The sequence below is a fragment of the Apostichopus japonicus genome, chromosome 19, assembly GCF_037975245.1.
Source record: "Apostichopus japonicus isolate 1M-3 chromosome 19, ASM3797524v1, whole genome shotgun sequence".
In the NCBI taxonomy this organism is placed as follows: domain Eukaryota; kingdom Metazoa; phylum Echinodermata; class Holothuroidea; order Aspidochirotida; family Stichopodidae; genus Apostichopus; species Apostichopus japonicus.
The window spans coordinates 15,230,058-15,249,828 of NC_092579.1; the positions used below are offsets into that span (position 1 = coordinate 15,230,058).

The 19,771-nt window shown below is 38.2% G+C and overlaps 2 protein-coding genes across 6 annotated transcripts; one reads left to right on the top strand and one right to left on the bottom strand.

Moving 5' to 3' along the window:
* Positions 1-212: 212 nt before the first annotated feature.
* LOC139959801 (probable endonuclease 4) lies at positions 213-14,563 on the top strand. 5 transcript variants are annotated; one of them, XM_071957656.1, is made up of 9 exons: positions 213-567; positions 1,382-1,856; positions 2,512-2,808; positions 3,452-3,547; positions 4,446-4,577; positions 5,162-5,266; positions 6,057-6,186; positions 6,717-6,786; positions 7,275-14,563. In XM_071957656.1, the coding sequence occupies exons 2-8, from the start codon at positions 1,397-1,399 to the stop codon at positions 6,763-6,765; spliced, it is 1,269 nt and encodes a 422-aa protein (XP_071813757.1). In that variant the 5' UTR covers positions 213-567; positions 1,382-1,396; the 3' UTR covers positions 6,766-6,786; positions 7,275-14,563. The 5 variants fall into 5 exon arrangements, with proteins under 5 accessions (XP_071813757.1, XP_071813759.1, XP_071813760.1 ...); XM_071957658.1 differs by having other exon boundaries at positions 213-551; positions 1,379-1,856; XM_071957659.1 differs by having other exon boundaries at positions 213-551.
* Positions 14,564-14,817: 254 nt separating this feature from the next.
* LOC139959546 (uncharacterized) lies at positions 14,818-18,871 on the bottom strand. The gene is made up of 2 exons (XM_071957254.1): positions 18,518-18,871; positions 14,818-18,401 (listed from the first exon to the last, which is right to left on the bottom strand). Exons 1-2 carry the CDS (start codon positions 18,666-18,668, stop codon positions 17,929-17,931), a joined length of 624 nt encoding a protein of 207 aa, XP_071813355.1. The 5' UTR covers positions 18,669-18,871; the 3' UTR covers positions 14,818-17,928.
* Positions 18,872-19,771: the final 900 nt, after the last annotated feature.

Here is a 19,771-nt window from a genome sequence, read left to right on the forward strand (position 1 = left end):
TAATGTGGTCTGTAACGGCGCATTTACACGACAAAATCGTCTGCGATTTTGTTTTAGCCTACTTATTATGAACGATTTTGTCGATACGTGTTCATGGCTTCTCCTCTTGTGGTGAGGAATTAACGTTCACCACAAAATCGTCCACGATTTCTTAAAATATCGCGCAAGACTATAGATCGCAGCTTGTGAATGGAATCTTACAAGGTATGTTTCAATTTAAATATTGTTCACAAAAAACGTAATCGGCCATACTCTACAACTTAAATTTTTTACACAGTTCATTCAAATCGACATTAAACTGAAACGACTTAAATTTGGATAATCTGACTTCTTCCTATGGAGAGTTCACATTGAATTGATCTTCTCCCGGAAAGTTTAAATATATACATGTGCACCCTTCTCCGATTTGCGCCGAACATGTTATGATTTCACATGGTAATTTGAGAAGGTTGACCCACAGTGTTCCAAAACGTTGGTGGTCACACAGTAATTTGAAGAAAATTGCTGTGGCTAACATTGCGATATGCCTATATTTCAGAACAAAATATCAGGTAGCCAGGTTACGTGGTAGGCTTTTATTATGTTCAATGTGTCATCGAGCTTTGCGGCGTGATACTGTTGATAGGCCTAGGGTAGGCCTAGTTACACTTGCACTTGACATTACCACACAGCAATCGTGTCTAGGGCAAGACTGAATGATGGTAGGCTAGTATCAATTATGACTACATGTGTCAGTGTGTGAGTGCTAATCTTTAGCATGAGCCTAGGCTAGCTTAGATCTACAGTAGGCCCTAACGTTAGGCTGTATACTATTGCATTTTTGTGTGCTCAAGTTTTAAATGGAGGGTAAACTCCCACACTTCATGGATCCGAACTTGAGGGAATAGTTGAAGAGCAGTATATTTTTTCCGGGATAGACCAACATCTGACGTATCTTTTTATTTATGTTTAGTTGTTCCTTCTGTATGCTGTTAAGTTTGTGTCTTTACATTGTATCACAATGTGTTTCAGGGTGATTATACCTACCAGCTTTTTGCAAGCTTTGTGTATCCATCCAATCATTGTTCAATCTCTTCTTGTCATTGTCTTGTTGTATATTGTTTGCATTCTATCAAAGATGAAAAAGTCTGAAATAAGTTTTATGAAATGGAACTATAAAAGCATCACAAGACTGACAATTTTTCCCCTGACTGACGATGGAGGTGGGGACCATGCTCAGGGCCCTTTGCCCTTGGTGCACTCCACTGGTATTCTTACTGCTCAATCTGCAGATGGTTGACTCAGTTTCATTGAATAAGAAAAGGAAGACAAATTCATGAATGAGAAACAATGTAACCTAAGTACTAAGCCTACAGAATATTTCTTACCTTGTTTACAGCAGCAAAACTAATTTAGTATGGCAACTCAACAAAGAAAAGCAAAAGTGGATATCAAATCAGAGATTACATCAGAACCACGAATGACAAGGAGTAGAAAGAAGAGGCAACTGGCAAAACAAGACGCGAACCACCAGCAGCCCAAAATAGCGATAAGTGTCAAAAAGGAATCTTCACCAGAGGAGAACAATTCAGAACTTTCTCATCCTAGTAAGCCAAAGTATAAAAGAGTTTCTAAGAAAAGCTCTGGTTTGACTGAGCAAAGAACTGGTAAGACAGCCAGGCAGTCGGAGGCTAAGTCCAGAGATCAAAAGGTCAAGATTAAGGAAAGCCTTAATATCGTCGCCACTGCTGATAAAAAACCCAAATCAAAGAAGGTGAAACAAGAGGAAAGACCAAATAGTCAGGGAACCAGTGACGAAATGGCTGGCTTCGTTGTGAAAGGTGGAAAGTTTGTTGGAGCTCATACCAGTGCCGCAGGTGGGTAATGCTTCAGAATTTCAAATGAAGGATTTTATGTCGTTTATGATGAAGCCGTTTTAAGTAACATTTACCTAGATACATATTAGAGGTGATATTGAATTATTCTGCGAAAGGGTACCAAGATTAAACAACCTTAAAGTATAGTTTCATCCTGGAATATGAGTTTTAGGCTGCAGTATCACTGTAACTTTGTCATTTGGAGTAAGTTAAGTAATGTGTATAATTTGAAACCCTTCATTTTGCTTTTGAAAAGAAGTCATGAAATCTCTAGATAACCCCAACCAATGCTGTACATATATGGTAGTGACTCATATATGGTTTTATTTACTTGGTAGTTTTGCACCCACTAGTGCAGATTTTGAAATTTTATCAAGTTGACAGAATAGTGTAAAACGACCTATAGTGTACTTTATCAAATTTGTCATTGATTTTCAGTTTTATATAATTGTTGGAAATTTAATTTCATTGTGAATCAGTCTAGTTTGGAAATAGTTACGCTTCTATTTAGGAGACATTCGGTTAAGCTTTGTTATGTATAATATATTCTAGGCCTACTGTATATACAGAGCACAAGAGTGTATCAAACTGTGTCTGATGTATCATTGTGGTTTTTGTTAACCATATACCACCTTTCTCTACATCGTTTTAAAAGGAGGTCTGTGGAATGCTGTCAGCGGTGCATTAGAAATCAAAGGCAGAGCCTTTGCCCTTTTCTTGAAATCTCAGAGACAGTGGAAAGCAAAACCCTTGGAAGAGGATGTCGTCGATAAATTTCAGAGTGCTTTGAATACTTCAGGATATCACCCTGATTTCATTTTACCACATGGCTCATATCTACTAAACTGTGGCAGTCCAAACCCAGAGACTTTGGAGAAAAGTCGAGCATGTTTACTCGATGAAGTTCAAAGATGCCAAAGACTCGGTCTGAATCGATACAACTTTCATCCAGGTAGAGTAATATTTTACTGGATTAAATTGAGCCTTGGATCCTGGTTTACCCGAATCTTATATACAATGACAGGGCAAATTTGTAAAGGAGTTTTTTTCTGGCTGTCCCTGGGACAATCAGGCCTTTGATTCATTTTGGCTGACGGAAAAGGAAAAAAAGTAGCAAAATAGCCATAACCAAGATTTACATGCTGGGACAGCTCTGAAGGTTGGAGAATAGAATAGATCACCATAGATTGTGGATAATGTGTACCAATTCATCATTTATCTATTTAGGGGTATTTAGTCACAGTACAATCCAATTGGTGTAAACAAATATTCATCCGCCTGACGACCTTCAAAGCTGATTTTGGTTGTCCAAACAGAAATTTGGTAGTCTCGGATAACCATTAAAACTTTGCCCTGAATATGTTATATTTATGTACTGTACACATGATCATTGACATATGAATGAATAATACATTATGAAAGTATTATGTACATTCATAGCTACAACACGAAATGGCAGAACCCCACAGTACTGTATATCACATATTGCAACATGTACAATGTCCAAGTTTTAATATGAAACTCAATTCCATTGATTTATTTTTCTAAACTTAATGAATGTTAAATTAATTTTGTAGTAACGTATCTTTGGACAGGTTCTACATGTGGTGATATACCAGTGGATGAGTGCTTGGACCTGATAGGAGAGAGCATCAATACAGTCCTCAATGAGACATCTCAAGTTACCATTGGTAAGACACACAAAAAATCCTGTTAATAACATAAAGTACTGAAAATGCTGACATGATTCTCTGTGCATAGAGTGCTATACCTATTTGCATTATTTTGCATAATGGTGTATACCACTCAGGTAGTTTTGTGCTGCAGTGTGTTGATTTTTAGTTTAATAAAAGTAAATGCCAGTTGAATATTTGGAGAAGCTAGTTGCATTTGCACAACTGCTCCCCAAATACCTATAGTATGTATTACAGCTTGTTGCATTAATAGTATCACAATAGACTATTTGTGCCCTCAAAAAGTCTGTTAACTGTTAAAATATATGTTCACAGTTTATTCTAGTGTTCTGTCTAGATAGTGTTCTATTCCCTCAACTCTGGCCCAGTTAGGTTTAAGTTTGTTCTCTTGTGGCATAGCTCAGGATGACAACAGTTAAGATACACATAGAAAGGCCTATCAAAGCTAATCGAAGACTTGATTTCAAGTTATGAACGTATGTATGTTGAACATACAGTGAAACAGTTCTTAACAATCTGCTGTACAGATTCACACTGAACTTGTTGCTGAAAAGGTTTGCACACATGGCTATCATATGTTCAATTTCCACCAACCAGAGTAGTAATTAATGCTTAATACCAATCAAATCGTGTCTGACTCGTACATCTAGAAAATCAGTTGAAGGAATTTCTTCAAATATTGCTATAGATCACTTTTCATATTAGATTTGGACCTGAAGTTATCATCAGTGTGGTACTGTGGGTTATAATGTATTGCAATGATTTTCGGGTGCAAAGAAAACATTTTGAACATTGTTCTATAGTCAACTTTCACAAAATGCAACCAGCAGTTTGTAACTCTGCACCAATGAACCAGGCAGTTGTGATGAATTTCTGTACATTTTTTACTGCACAGTTGTTGAGAACATGAGTTGCCAAGGTAACACTGTAGGAGGCAAGTTTGAAGAACTGAAGGGTATCATTGATCGTGTGAAGGACAAATCGAGGATTGGTGTTTGCTTGGATACCTGCCATGCCTTTGCAGCTGGTGAGTGGCAAGATGAACATAAATATTCATATTTAGTCATAAATATTCATTTGGAATCTGGAAATTTGTATGTTACTTCATACTTATTTGTTTGTGTTGAAGGTGTGCAGTCCTGATGTTAAGGAGTTTTCCTGATCATCTGTCGGGTGACCTTTAACTCGTAAAATAGGTTATCCAAAACAGTAAAATTGGTCGTCTGTAAACCTATATGGCAAAGTAAGAACGAAAGCATGATGTGCAGCTCACAGCGCCATACAGGCTGTGCCACTGTATTGTGTGTTTGTTGACCTTGCACTGCATCATATGCCAGATATCGCCTTACTGTAAAATCAAAATGCACTGCAGAAGAACCATCTATGTAATGTGTCAAAGATGATGCCAAACTACATTGAACCAGTTGCAAAAATACTGCAGATAAACACAAAAACTTCATCGAAAGTGTTAGAAGTTTGGAAGATTAACCTAGTTTATGGTGGAAGATCAGGGACCGGCGTCAGTTGGGCTTGATTGTCTCAAACACTTCATTGATTAATATAATTAAACCTTAATAGTTCCTTTCACTAAATTATCTTTTTTTTTTCCAGGATATGATCTCTCAACTGAAGATGGTTATAAAAAAATGACTGATGAATTTGACAAACTTGTTGGGTTCCATTATCTTAAGGGAGTTCATCTGAATGATTCAAAAGGTATTTGTTTTCTTTATGACAATAATTTAGGGGTTGGCCGGTTAAACCCTAGCTTTAGGGGTTCTTCATACATTTAAAGTTTATTTTATGATCATTACATTGGCAAGTACTGCCATTGTCTATCGAAAAACCATCCACAATTTACAAAAGGGATATATGGAGAGGAGTGCCCTTTTGTTGTTCTGGAGGCTAGCTGTGGGTTTCCATAAATTAGCGATCCTACCTGTGACATCTTTGTCCGTCACAATATATAAAAATAAGTACAGCAAACATTGTGCTGGTTTGTAAACTTTCCCTTAAAATATAAGAACAAGGCAAATTAAATATGTTTCTGCATAGCTAGTGTTACATGATGATATAGATAGTATTTTCAAATAAATGTTTCAAATCTTGTTGTTTTAGTGTGCAACAGGGTCATCAGATACATGTCATGATGTATACCTTGTTGTAACCCTTATTTATCATTATGGAAGGACCCAAGTATACATATTGTGACCAAGCTTAGAAACCAGTTGGCTTTGGCTGTTGTTACCCTTCGCATATATATATAAACAAAGGAAGAAGAATAGAAAGACACTGTGCCCCAGTGATAGTGACCGTACTGCACAGTGGCACAAAATGCTAAAATACCCTTTTCTCGTGTTGTTGTGCTAAGTTACCTATAGTAACTCTTTTAGTGTTAAATGGTAGATTCCTTAAACCACAGAGTATTTTTAGCTCTAAATCTATTTATATATCTGAATAGGTCTGAATTTCATTAACCTAAAAGTCTGATCGTTTATTTCATCAGGGAAAGTCGGATGTCATTTGGATCGTCATGAGAACATTGGCAAAGGTTTCATTGGTTTGGATGGCTTCCGTAGACTGATGAACGACAAGAGATTTGACGGCATTCCGATGATCCTTGAAACTCCACCAGGGTAAGTGTCATCAACTCATCTTGTAGATGCGCGGTCCGTAAACTCTTTGGGCCATAACCCAGGATCTCCGGTGTGGACCCAGCCACGGCCCACTAGACCCGCACCGCTCAGGTTCGATGCTCAAATTGTATGATGGGTAGCTTGGACTATGGACTTGATGTGGAAAAAAAAGAACAACACATTCTTTTTGGTTGTGGATGGTCGTTATAGATGCCCAAGGTATCACATCACTGCTGCATATAGACTGTACAAAAAATGTGAAGTTAATTGTGCCTATCAGGGCCCGTTATGTGATATTGACAACGTTGACCCTGATGACAAATATGTTCTTTTCTGCAAAATAGCTAAGTAGTGTTTGAAATTGAAATAAGACATGGTTCTTCACCCTGTTTTACAGAAAGTGGGAATTGTTAAATTTTACGGTTAGCATGTAATATGCCACTTGTCTACTTTGGTATCAGCTTGCTACTCATTTTCTCTCTTTACATTATTAACGAGTGTTTGTCCGTGTTTCTTTCATTTACTAACAGACTAACAGATGCAGAGGAGATTGAACTTCTCTATGATATGGTTGATTGATCATCTCACCATTAATTAATAGTAAGCAAATCCAACTTATTAGTCTTTGCAGCGTTATGCTTGGCACCCAGTTATGCGCATCTTATTTTCACTGTTTCGCATAAATTTGAGTATATATCAAATTGGAATACATTATCCAGGAACAGTAAAATGCATTCCCTTCTTGTATTCGTCAAATGAGGAGAGTATTTGTTGTGTGAATATTTCGGAGCAAATGAGATGTGGATGATTGGAGTGGATGAAGTATAGGGGTTCCTAGATATGAATATTCACGAGCTTAAAATTCTTTGCGACTTAATAAAGGCAATAATTGTAAGGATATATCTTATATAAGGTGGTGCACTTCCTATTGCATATGTACTTCACAAGGAAAGAGCATTGCCTATGGATATTTTATAGCGAGGGTGTAGATAATGAGATGTGGTTGGCTGTTGCATTTGCATTAACGTTATTTTCATACTCCCTGCTCTTTTTATTTTTACTCTGTTTTTCTTTTGGTTTTTCTGTAGAGGGGACTATGAGAAGGAGATCAAGCTACTCTACTCACTTGTGAACTGAGATGAATGCCTTTTTGAGAACATCGGTATGTCGGAGTTCATCACTCGTAGTCTCAGACCATGCAGAAAATGCCTAGAATTCTCAAGGTATCATAATTCCTTTAGTCCGTCCACATTTATTACATCAGATTCCAGTTTGCAGTTAACGATGAAGCAGTACAAATAAGAATTTTCTGAGATGAACTCCTTTTGTAGGAACTGTAATAGAAAGTGTCCTCTTAGTACTATTTCTTATAGAAGGCTGTTTGTCAATCAGGAAAAGCATGTATGATGGAAAATTTACTGTTTTAAATCCTTTGCAGATGCCTCAATACCTGCCCAAGCCAGATCAATCTATATTGCTAAAGATATAGTTGAAGTTTGAGTTTGTCCTTACACACAATTGATACAGTATAGTGCTTCTTCGAACCGTAACTTAACAAGAAAATTGTCAAAAAATATTGAGAGAGGGAGATTAAGTTGGATACGGTGGAATTTAACTCAATGACTTCACACTATTGTTACTAGGATGTTACAACTTGCGTCTGGGAATGCAAAAACCTCAAAAATGTTCTTGTCCGATCAGAAAGAATATGTGCCTCTGGGGTCTTCCATGCAAAGGAGCATTTAAAATTCCTCTAAGAGGTACACATATAATATTTAGTTACAATGTGACCCCTGACGGCACAGTGGCATGTGCACAACAGAAGTGTGTAGCGTTAGGCCTATAATGTGCACGAAAAGAATCAAGTAAAGTAACCTAACTAATTACAACTACAAAATTGTCAAAGTGGGAATTATCACCAGAGAAAAGTTATAATATATGCAGTCCTAGAAAGCATGCATTACTTTATGGTACAATTCCCTTATATAGCATCTGTGAAGATAATATATGCATATATGCTGTGAATGTCGAAAATCTAAAAAAAAATTCTCCTTCCATGGCTTCAAAATCTCTTCTGCTAGCTGGGCCTTGTTGTACAGCTTCCATTCCTTCCTTCCTTTGAAAATTATTTTTTGATAGTTGTAAGGTTTGGAATGTTTGAGGGTTTATTGCACCATGTAATACCTTTCTACTGTGGTTTCATGTTTGATACATTCTTATGCTTCTTGTGTTGTGGCAAAGTGATTTAGCAAGTACCATAGTTCCTCATTGCTTTAGTCAATAGTCAAAAACTGAAGCGGATTAGCTGTAAAGGGTTATAGGATTAGCTGTAAAAATCTGTAAAAACCGTAATTTTTTTAAAAAAAAAGCTGTAAAATTATTAGAGGATTAGCTGTTAGAATCAGAAAGTCTTTAGGTTTGGTAGTCTCTCACCATTCCAATAGCATCTGAAATGTCACCAAGCCATCTGTGCCATATTGAGTCAGCTGGCAGCATTTATGATTGTAACCCTAGTGTACCCCCTGTACTTGCACTTGTTGCTACCTTTATCCAATGTTGAGACATACCCCACCTTTTTGTTTGAATTTTGCATAGGGTATGTTGGACTGCCTCCATTGGCTCGGTAGGGAGATGTTGGTCTCTTCAATTGCATGTGCTACAACACTTGCTGGGTCTTTGCACCTCCTGCAGTTTTGAAATCTCTTCTTCTAACTGGGCCTAGCAAACGTACATCTTCCATGCCTTCCTTAGAAAATGCTTTAGCTCTTACCAAAGTTTTTATATCAGACTGAGTCCCGAGCTCTCTCGGGGTGTCTTCCAAAAAGTTGATGCCTGCCTCCAACATGAACTGTCTTACAGACATTCTGGTGTGTTTGTTGCCATTATGCAGAAACCTTTGGTTATTTCTTTCAACAAGATAAATCCAAGGCATCCCTCAGGTTGTTTATGACCAACTAGATAATATAATTTTTGTAACTTCTGCAGAAATTGGAGTCAGATTCTGTTGCCATTTGCAACAAACTCTTAGTTATAAACATGTCATTACAAACAGTATGAATAATATCATAATCTTTGGGTTTAGAAGCATGAGGTATAGGATCATTTCAATTTTACTTTGAATTGAATATAATTAATAATATGAAGATCATAAATTTAATGGTCCACTGGGCTAGATTAAATCTTAATCACATGGGGTTGAACAGTTTAAGAATAATATAACTGCCTAAATTGTTGTGTGAATTGTAACTTATGTGATGTGAAATGGGCCTTCAGTGGTAACCTCGACAACGAACCAGATACCTTGTCCTAATCACCTGTTTATAGGTTTATATTCAACCATAAAATCGTAATGTAGTAACCTGCTCGCCAGCGACCTGTACCAGAAGTAGATAGTAATGTCACCGAAGATTGGTGGTCTGTTCGTAGAGTAAAATTTTGACCACGGGTAAGTATGCCATTATTCTAGCACTGGAACACAAGCTAGCACTTCATACTCCCCTGTGGAATACGTTTTCTCTACATCACTTTCCCTTGAGGTGCAATTAGAGGTTCCTGATCTTCAATGACCTGGGTTGTAATACTCCCTATCCTGTACCCGGAAGTGTCAGTAGTGTCATATACATCCACAATTGGATCGAATATATACCTAAGCAGTACTGACTTCTTGATAATGTTCTTATCTAACTTGTCTTGCAAAGGGTCTTTGACTTCCTCTAGTTGGTTTAGTGGTATTCTGCAGTATGGCTGCCTGATTGGTGTGTTGTCTTGAAGCTTTATGTCGTGGGGGATGTCATCACAAAGTCCAAGGTCAAAATCCCTTTTCGAAAATGCCTCTAGATTATCCTTCACCAGGAGAGCAACTTTTAAGGCCAGGTCAGTCTCCAATCCTTTCAGACTAAGGCCTGTCGGTAAAAGGAAACTGGAACCATCTGGGAACTGAAATTTCTCCCTTTTGTTATCATCAATGTTGGTACACTTAACTTTAGACTCAGATGTTTCAACATCAACAACATAAACCTCCTGTACATCTACCTCTATGTGGTCTACCCTAAATGTTGTAAAAACTTCAGATCTTTGTCTTGCTGGGACAGCTTCAGCAACTCTGCAATTTGAAGGTATGCACACTCTCCGTGCCCCAGGGTTCTGGCCTGATGCAACCTTCTACCACTTCCCACTCTGTTGATCTCAATCCACTGACAAGCCACTTAATATAATAATAATAATTTATTCTTATATAGTGCTTTACATCAAAAGAATGATCTCAAAGCAGCTTCACAGAATCGCATAAAATAATACAACTTAAAAAATATTACAGCTTAAAATATTAGTCTAAAAATATTGCATCCTATGAATTACAGAAATAAATAACTTAACAATAATCATTAAAAAAAAAAAATCAGAAATTAAAGACAAAAGCAATAAAATATGACAGCATACAATAAAACTAAAATACTAAACTATTACACGAAAATTAGCAACAATAAGACTATAAAAACATAAATAGAAAAAAAAAATCAATATAAAACAATCAAAAGATGGTAACACAAACAATATGACTGGAGGATTAAAAAGAATAATACTTTCGAAAAAGGTGAGTTTTAAGGAGTGCCTTAAAAACATTTAATGATGGAGCTGCCCTGATGTCATAGGGGAGTGCATTTCCTAGATAAGTTGCAAAATAGGCAAAGGATCATGCGTCAAAGCTTTTTTGGGCGAATCTGCCCAGCTCTAGTCGTATCTCCATAGAATGTCTGCACCTCTCTCCTGTGCGATTTGCAATCTGCAGGGGCTCTGGAAGAGCCTGGCGGCTGATCAGAGAGCCAAGATAGTGAGGGGCAGTGCCATTTATAATATTGTAAGTTATGACTAGAGACTTGAATTCGATCCTTGCGGAGACAGGTAACCAATGAAGGTAAATCAATTTGGGTGTGATGTATTCGTGCCTCCTACTCCGTGTAACCATGCGTGCTTCCGAGTTTTGAATCAGTGCCAGTTGCTGTTGCTCAATTCCATAGAGTAAAGTATTACAATAATCAAGGTGCGATGTAACAAATTCATGAGTTAATCTTTCTGTGCTTGTGCGATCTAAGAGCTTACGAATTATCCCAATATGATACAATGAGTATGATGCTGACTGACAAATTTTTGAAACATGACTTGACATAGAACTGCATTCATCAAATACCCCCCCCCCCCCCTTCAGCCTCGTCAGAATGAAACCTACTCTCCTCGCAGAATATGGGGAACTTACTTCCTTAGTAGATCGAGTGCAGATGTCTGTAGGCGCAAGGATACATCTGTTGACTTAAGTTTAATTGGTACAGATGTCCCTTCTAACAGTATTTGGAAACCAGGGTCTGTCTCTTCTCCATCTATAGCAGCAATAGCAGCAAGCTTCTCTAATGCATTACATCCCAGTAGAATTGGGTAGTTCTTCCTTCTTCCTTGGTATTTCACTCAGCAAACCTAGGAACCCAATGTCTACTGTCCTATATTGGAAGCACATTTCTGCCATCACAACACCTTCAGCAGGAACGCTTGTTTCTCTGACACCTTTAATAGTGAGTGTCACGGCTGTATGCAGGGACATGTGGGTTCAGAGATTTCCTTATAAATACTAGGGTGTTCACCACAATCAACAAATTAACAATAACACGCTGTCAAAGTTAGTGAACAATTATTGGACGTCTTATTGCACTAATTTTATTATCGAACTACTTAACAACAAAATAAATGAATTAACTTATAATTTAATATTATTTGCCCGTTATGTCATATTGCATCCTCTATTATATTGCCCCTCTTGTTTCAGTTTACTATCCCTTGCAACGTTAAACCATAATGTTCATACTATCTGTATGAATATAACATAATAATGTTCTATTTAAGTTCGAAAACTCAAAGTGGGTAAATACGTTGCATAGGGTAACTCCAGGGTCCATCAGTATATGGGGCCACGTTCAGGTCTGTTCCTGGTAGGTCTTCGGGCCTGACAGGAATCCCGGATTAGCTGCCCAGATTAGCTGTTTCAATGTAATATAGGGTGTTCCGAAAGTTCGTTCCCTTATTTTTTTTTTAAAAGATGTTTAAAGCTATGTATACTAACACCATGCATACCGTAATTGTTATTGTTTTATATAGACTACATATATATGTATAGATGTAGTAGAGTCAGTTACCTATTTATTGGAAGCTGTTGCCCCCCTGGTGGTCGATGACTGCTGAAACACGCTTGACCCAGTTACTGTCCACTAGTGACGTCAGTAGTTCCTTGTTTTCGTCCAGTGCTTTCCATACACGAAGGACTCTAACTGTCAGTTGTGATATGGTTTTGCAATAGGGAGTTTCAAAAACCTGTTCCTTAAGAATAGCCCATATTTTCTCAACAGGGTTAAGGTCAGGTGAGTTCCCTGGCCATTGATCTTTCTTCCATATGATCGGAAAAAGATCACCCGCAAGTTCCTGCGACAACTTTGAGGTGTGTGGTGTGGTGCCATCTTGTTGAAGGACTGCTTTAACTAGTAACCTTTAACTAGTTAACTAGTAAAGAGTTAACAGCATGCATGCCTAGCATGACTTGATTGTAAAAACTGGTAAACTGATAAGTTCTGTATAGTCACTCTCAATTAATAGATCCATGACATAGGTATTACTTTTCTCCACTGTTACTTTCTTCTGCGGCATTTTCTGTTTCTGTTTTGCCACTTTTGCGTGCAGGCACCCGATGTCCATGAACAGGTTTTCGACCATCATTTCCCAGTACCAGTGTTCTATTGCTGGAATCGGATCAAAATCTGCAAGTGGGGGGCCATTGACAGTGATTTGCATTAAATTGTCCAGAGTTTTGGGAAGGAGTGAGGTTCTGTAGACACTTTTGATTCTAGTGACTGCCGAGAATCCCCTTTCACAGCTAGCAGATGAAATTGGTAAAGAAACCATCAAGTTGAGGAGACTGTGCATAACAGGGTTTTCAGTGTCACTGGCAACGATGTAATCATGTACCTCTGATTCTCTGAATATATATATTTTTTAATTTGTAGTGAGGTTATGTGCGCTTCAATTGAGTTCCATTCTTGGTGCGCTTTGGGTATTGCAGTTGCTGCATCGAGGGGTAGAAATCGTTCAAATCTATGGACAAGCTTGTTGATAAGGGACATTTTGTCACTGGACTTGCTCCATGTACGTGGGTCGAAAATTCTGCAAGCGCGTATGGTTGTATCTTCGTCTTCTACTAGGCGCTTTTGTATGGCAGTTTTCGTTTCTGCTACAAGTTTTTGAGAATGCTCGACAAAGCAATCTTTCCTCTTTTTTTTGTGTCCTCTGCCCCCATCTTTTGGAGATGTAAGATAGTTGGCTTCATGTTCTTGACCAATGCTTTGGTAGCTCTGTGCTTACTGGCCACCCATCGAACCGTGTGAATAGTATGGAATTTATTGACTGTCTGGTTACAAATGGCAGCCATTTCTTTAAGCTGAGTTGTTTTCTTGGGAGATCTATGATACAATGCATAAATGCTGCTAATGGTTGTGTCAAAAGTCGACACATGTACGGTATCTTCTTCCAAGCATCTTGCAGTGCGAGCTGTAGTCGATGTGCACTACAATGAACATAAATCACCTTTGGGATTTCTTGTTTCATCTTGCCAAACAACCCTCCCTCTCCCTCACAGCCACTCATAACACTTGCCCCATCTGCCCCTAAAGCTAAAACAGAATCTTTCATTTCGTCTCAGTTTTCAATGCCAAAACGTTCTTTAATTTTTGCGAAATACCCTTCTGCATTTGCTTGTGCCAATGGGATAACCTTCCATAACATTGTCCTTGGGGAATCATCGTCAGTTATGTCAGTGAATGTTACAGTTCTCAAGCATGGCCCTGTCGGTGGAACTATCGCAAATGATGGAGAAAGGCCTGCCTTTGTCGATGAATCAGCATTCATGCTCGATTGTGTTTAGAACAGCAGTAATGTGCTCGACAAACTCCCCACATTTTTGATTATTAACATACTGATCCTCGACAGGAATACCATTTTTTTCCTGCAACCCACACAAACCTGAGAAGCTCATAAAACTTAAGTTCTGCTTGGCAACGTAGTATGAGGTGTTGAAAAGTACTGTTAAATGTTTATACTTAGATGCTTGCATCCTGCGAGCTGCACGCGCCAGTAGTTGCTGACAAGGATTCTCGACTACTTTCTTGTGCTCTTCACATTTAAAATGAGCTTTGGATTTAGAATGAAGCACAAGCATTTCTCTGTTAAAGATATCCGTGGCTTGAACAAGTTTGGTTCTTTGATCTGCCAGATGAGGGTACTTCTCACAAACACTACAAAACATCTGTCCAGATTCTTTCATGTGTTTCACCCATGGAAAGTATTTTAATCAACTTTCATGAAACTTCCTTGCCACCGTTTGAACTTTTTTTTGCTTGAAGTGGTTTTATCTTGCTTGACGTACTTGGGAAAGTATTTATTTCCTCAAAATCCTCAGCACATTCAGACAATGAACTTGAGAGCCCCCCATCATCTACAGTACTTTTCTCTTTTTTCCCAAACAATTTGCTAAAGAAAGTTGCCGCGACATTTTTTGAACTACGTCTAAATTAATCCAGTGAAGAAAGGCAAATGAGTGACTCTAGTTTTAAAAATGCACTATACTGCTATACCCGAACTTCAAATGACTTAAGTTGTGCTATAATATAAGTTCTAATTCCCACGCTTTGATAGTCGTGGCAACATAAGGCCCGTGTGTACACACATGTATGGGACAATACCGTAACGTAATCGATAGCTACAGTACCGCTCACGTATAACTGGACATGTGTACGCGCACAGAATCGTATATACACGCTCAACAATTTAAGAAATGCTTACCGTTAGATGTTGGTGTCAAACAATACATTTCGTATTTATTCCAATTAAGATCCACAAAGGATAAAAATGCTAAGTAGAGCTCACTTAAAGAGAAATAAAAACTGCATGTACATGGTCATTTTAAGTATCAAAGTACTATACAAAGAGATTCAGTTCACCAAAACACCCCTTTTTAGCTCATACCAGCATGCTGGTGTGAGCTATTGTTACAGTGCGGCGTCTATCACTCTATCATTCTATCACTCTATCCGTCAACAATTGGTAAAACCGCTCCCACTCGCACAGTGTTTGATGGAATTTCATGAAGGACCATTGGGTATAGGGCCATCAGAGATGGTCCGAAATTTGGGCTCAAAGGTCACCTGTGGGCCATTTTGTGGAAATACGCAAAATGCTTCTTCTCCTACAGATTCCATGGTACAATGTTGAGGGTTTGTCACGATAGTACTATGGAAGTTTTACCTTCAGGGTGTTCATGAATTTGAGATCAAAGATCAACTAGGGGTCTTTTGTGGCCCGGGCCGCGGCCCTTTATTTTCAAATTGCTCCTGTTCGTACAGTGTACAGTATGGCCAGTTATAATGAAACTTGGTCACAACGTTCCTCGGGATGAGAGTTATGAGGGGTGTTCGGAAAAATTGAGGTCAAATGTCATTTAGGGGGTCATCAGGGGTCATTCTTTGTAATATTTTCAAATATCTCAATCTCCTCAAGATTTTGATGGATCATATTCAAAGTTGAACTGATGATTGTTGGATTGTGTATGAATAAGGTGATGCCTAATAATTTGTGGTCAAAAGTTAATTAATTACAATTAATTCCCATTGTTTAAAAAAATCTGAGGCTTCACCTTTTGCCAAAGCTCCTTTAATTTGTCTCCCAGTCTCTGCAGTGTTTGTTTACATTTGTGGTTAAGCTCTGCAGAGGCTGTTAGTGGAATTAAAGCAGGACTGGGAGTTGTTATTAACTGTTGAACTGTAAGCATGAGAGCCCTATAGCCAATCAGCACTTGCCGATTCTTAGAAGTCTTTGAGCCTGAGGTATATAGGCAGCCAGCCAAAATTTTGGCAAGGAGTGCTTCAGGTCTGCTCAGGTAGAGGGGAGAAAGTTTAATAGGGTAGGTCAGTGGTATTGTTTGAGAGAGTGGGTAAAATAGGATTTTAAGGGGGAAAATAGGAATTATAGCCAGTGGTGTGGCCAGGATTCTGCTAACGGAGGGGGGTTATCCCTCATGGGCCCAAAATTGGTGGAATCTGAAAAATGGCCTGAAATTTGGTGGGCCATAAAGTTTTGTGGGCCCTACATTTTTAAGCTCGAAAAGGTATGAGCTTCTGCACCATTGGTGCTCTAGTTTTTACTTTCATAAAGGATTCACATCTCATTTTGATGAAACATTTCATTACCTCAGATCGAAGTTTAGAACTAGCTTCCTGAGAAAGAACGTCACAAACAGTATTCCACGTACACAACAGTTGCAGATTACCTTCCATTTTTTCATTAATAAACCTTGCAGGTTTACATCTTGTAAGCAAACAATATTTTTAGTTTGTACGGTTGTCCTTACAATTTCTTCCATACCTTTGAAAAACATAGATACTGTACACTATCATTGACTAGAAATAAGCCACCTCTATTCTGTATTTGAATCCACTTATTTGAATAAGCCAGAAATGAGTCTGCAGCTGGGCTTTCATCCTGACACCACTTGGATAAAATTTGGACATATTGAGCAGCAACTTCATTGCTTTGCATTTTATTGTATTTTTTTATTAATTTATATGGTACATAACCAGCACAGTACCGCAATGCCTGGTCCTCTGTCTGAGTCATTGCTCCAGGGGTCACGTCTAAGGTTGTTGCTGGCATGTCACTTTCCAGCAAGGTTGCTAATAGGGAGGAAAATATCTTTTCCAGGGCAAGCTGTAAAATGAATACTTCTTCTGCTTCCCTTTGAATATCCACCTCATTTAGTAGTTTCTGCCATCTTCTTAATGTTTTATCCATTGACCTATACTTGTGGAAATCATGCCACATTTCACTCTTCACTTTATCAGAAAATGTGGTCCCTCTTATGTTCTTAGTTATTTATTGCCCACAATTGTTCTACTGTTTCTGCAGCAAACTTGCCAAATTTTTCATCTTTTATATGAAGCATCACTCTTCTTGATAAATGTATGACACTTGATGTTAGTGGGGTCTTCAGTTTGAATAGGTCGTCTTCAAATATTTTGTTGATGGCAGCTTCAAAAAAAATCCATCGCAAGCACTGAAGCATCAGCCTTCCTAAGCTCTTTGCGGGATACTGCATTCCTGTAAATGAAAGAGTTATGACAGTTTTCAAGGAACAGGCTATTTTTCACAATATTAAAGAAACACCAGTCATAAATTACATAACTTGTAACTGATGAGGAGTATTTTCTATCCCTTTAAAAAAAAAGAATCTGCAGCATTTTTCAAATTTGAAAGAGAATTCATATTCACGAGTATGCATTTCTTAGTCCTTGGGTCTAAGCAAAACTTTCCCCTTATGGGTGGGGTGATGGAAGGAACAACCCCCTTCCATGATTCCACACCACAGTGCTCAGTGCAATTTTGTGACTTTGCAGAAAGTTTTTGATGTTTCTTTAATCAAATCATATGCTTCCTGACACAAAGTTGTAGAGAACAATAATACATTTAATAAATATAACTACATAAATAGTATAGGATGTGCTATGAAGTACCCTCCCTATGATTCCACAACCCAGTGCACTTTGTGACTAGACAGAAATTTGTTAAAATATCAATAATCAAGACATATGCCTCATGATAGCAACAATTGTAGAGAACAATGATTCAGTTAAAAATTGAGCTTCTAATTTCATAGTAGAATCAAAGAAATAACATCACTATAAATTCTGTGTTGGACAGGGGCACCGTCGTGGTGCCCTTCTGTGGTGTGTCAGGGGCACCGTCGAGTGGATTGTACCGAAATCTGGTGTTTGGAAAAATCAGCATAGGTTCAATGTAGAAACCAGCCGCATTCATACACGCTAAGACCGTTATCTGGTGCTTATCACTGTTACTAAACTGGTACACATTTTTGGTTCCTCGTGGGGCGAGAACCTTCTCTGCTTTTCCTGCCAGCGGAAAATCGCTCTCGTCACAGTTGAACAGACGACGGGGATCACTAAGGATTTCTTCACCATCTATTATTTCATCAGATGCCATGAATTCTTCAAACTTTGCAAACCACTCTTCCAGTTTACTGCTACTTAGCATTGCCCTTTCCTTCCCCAGAGCCTCGCCTGCCCTCTCCGAAATTTTCGGGTGACGTCTCATAAACGCTCTTGCCCACTGAGGACCTGAAAAAGAAGAATTAGTTTATTAATATTAGACTGAAAATGTGTTGTGCATCTTCTTGAAGTTTAAGATCTCTATATTTCATTGACTTTCTCCACCCACTCCCTCGTCTAGTTACCTGGCATATTGTCTTTGAATGGGTTTTTTCTCCCATCGTCATCAAGTATTTTCTTGACCGTTAGACATAGCTCTCTTCTGGTTTGGCCATAGCCTATCCTTGACATACTTAATAACCATTTTTCCAACCGCGTCTCTTCTTCAGGTGTCATTACTGGTTTTGGCCCCTGTGAAGTATAGACGGGACGTTTGCCACTCAACTTATCCAGTAGGGTCGTCTTGGGAATGTTGTACTGTTTTGAAGTAGCTCTAACACTATTGCCCCCATTTTGTATTTTATTTAAGGCCTCTACCAGATTTTCTTGTGAATAGGCCCTGTAGGGAGGTCGTGGCCTTCGAGCTCTCAACACTAAGAATACAATATATAAAAGAATTGCTCAATTATATTATATAATGGATATTACTATGATTGTCTTCATCATAAATTTCATAAAAAATAGTACATCACGTTTGTGTTGCAATTGGAGGGGGAATTTGGGGAGGGGAGGGGGGGGCTGGGGATGACACTCTATTTATCAATTTTTGCGGAATACATTTTGAAGAGAATGTAACCTCGAAAAACCTTTGGGATAATACTCCATACTAATTCATACCGTTGATAACAATCAACAAAACGTGTGGCCATTCTAGAATATCTAGCAGATTAAAATAACTAAATGATTCACATCATGATCCTAAATCAATATTTAACATGTGAAATTAGTTCATTGAGTTTGCTTTATCCTAAAAAGTTCTTAACTGAGTAGGAAATGAACTCTTTTCGAATGGTCGAATAAAAAACACGATGTATTTTTATGGTTTAAGTATTCGACCGCACAAACTTTACTGCGGTCAAATATTGGATAGCTCCATAATTTTATAATCTATTATTCGACCTCCCACCAAAGTAGAGGGCGACAATCATTTCACTGAGTTTTCTTGGCGGCAACAGACGTATTTAAAGTAGCTCGTAATTGTGACGAAGTTTCATGCTTAAAAACGGGTGTTTGGCGGGTAAAAGGAGGTACTAACTAACCATAAATTCTTATAACACAATTTAAGAAAAGCTAGTGAGTGAAAAGTTGTACATACCTCGAGTATTTCAGATCCAAAAAATTCTTGTTTTTCGCGCAACTGGGTAACACTGGTAAGTGATATGAAGGCAACGGTTATAGCTGTACTGTGTTGTACGAGTATATATAGAAATTTGGCTGCTTACGTAAATTACGTAATGATTACTAATTAGCGGACGAATAGTGGATATAGGTCGAATAAT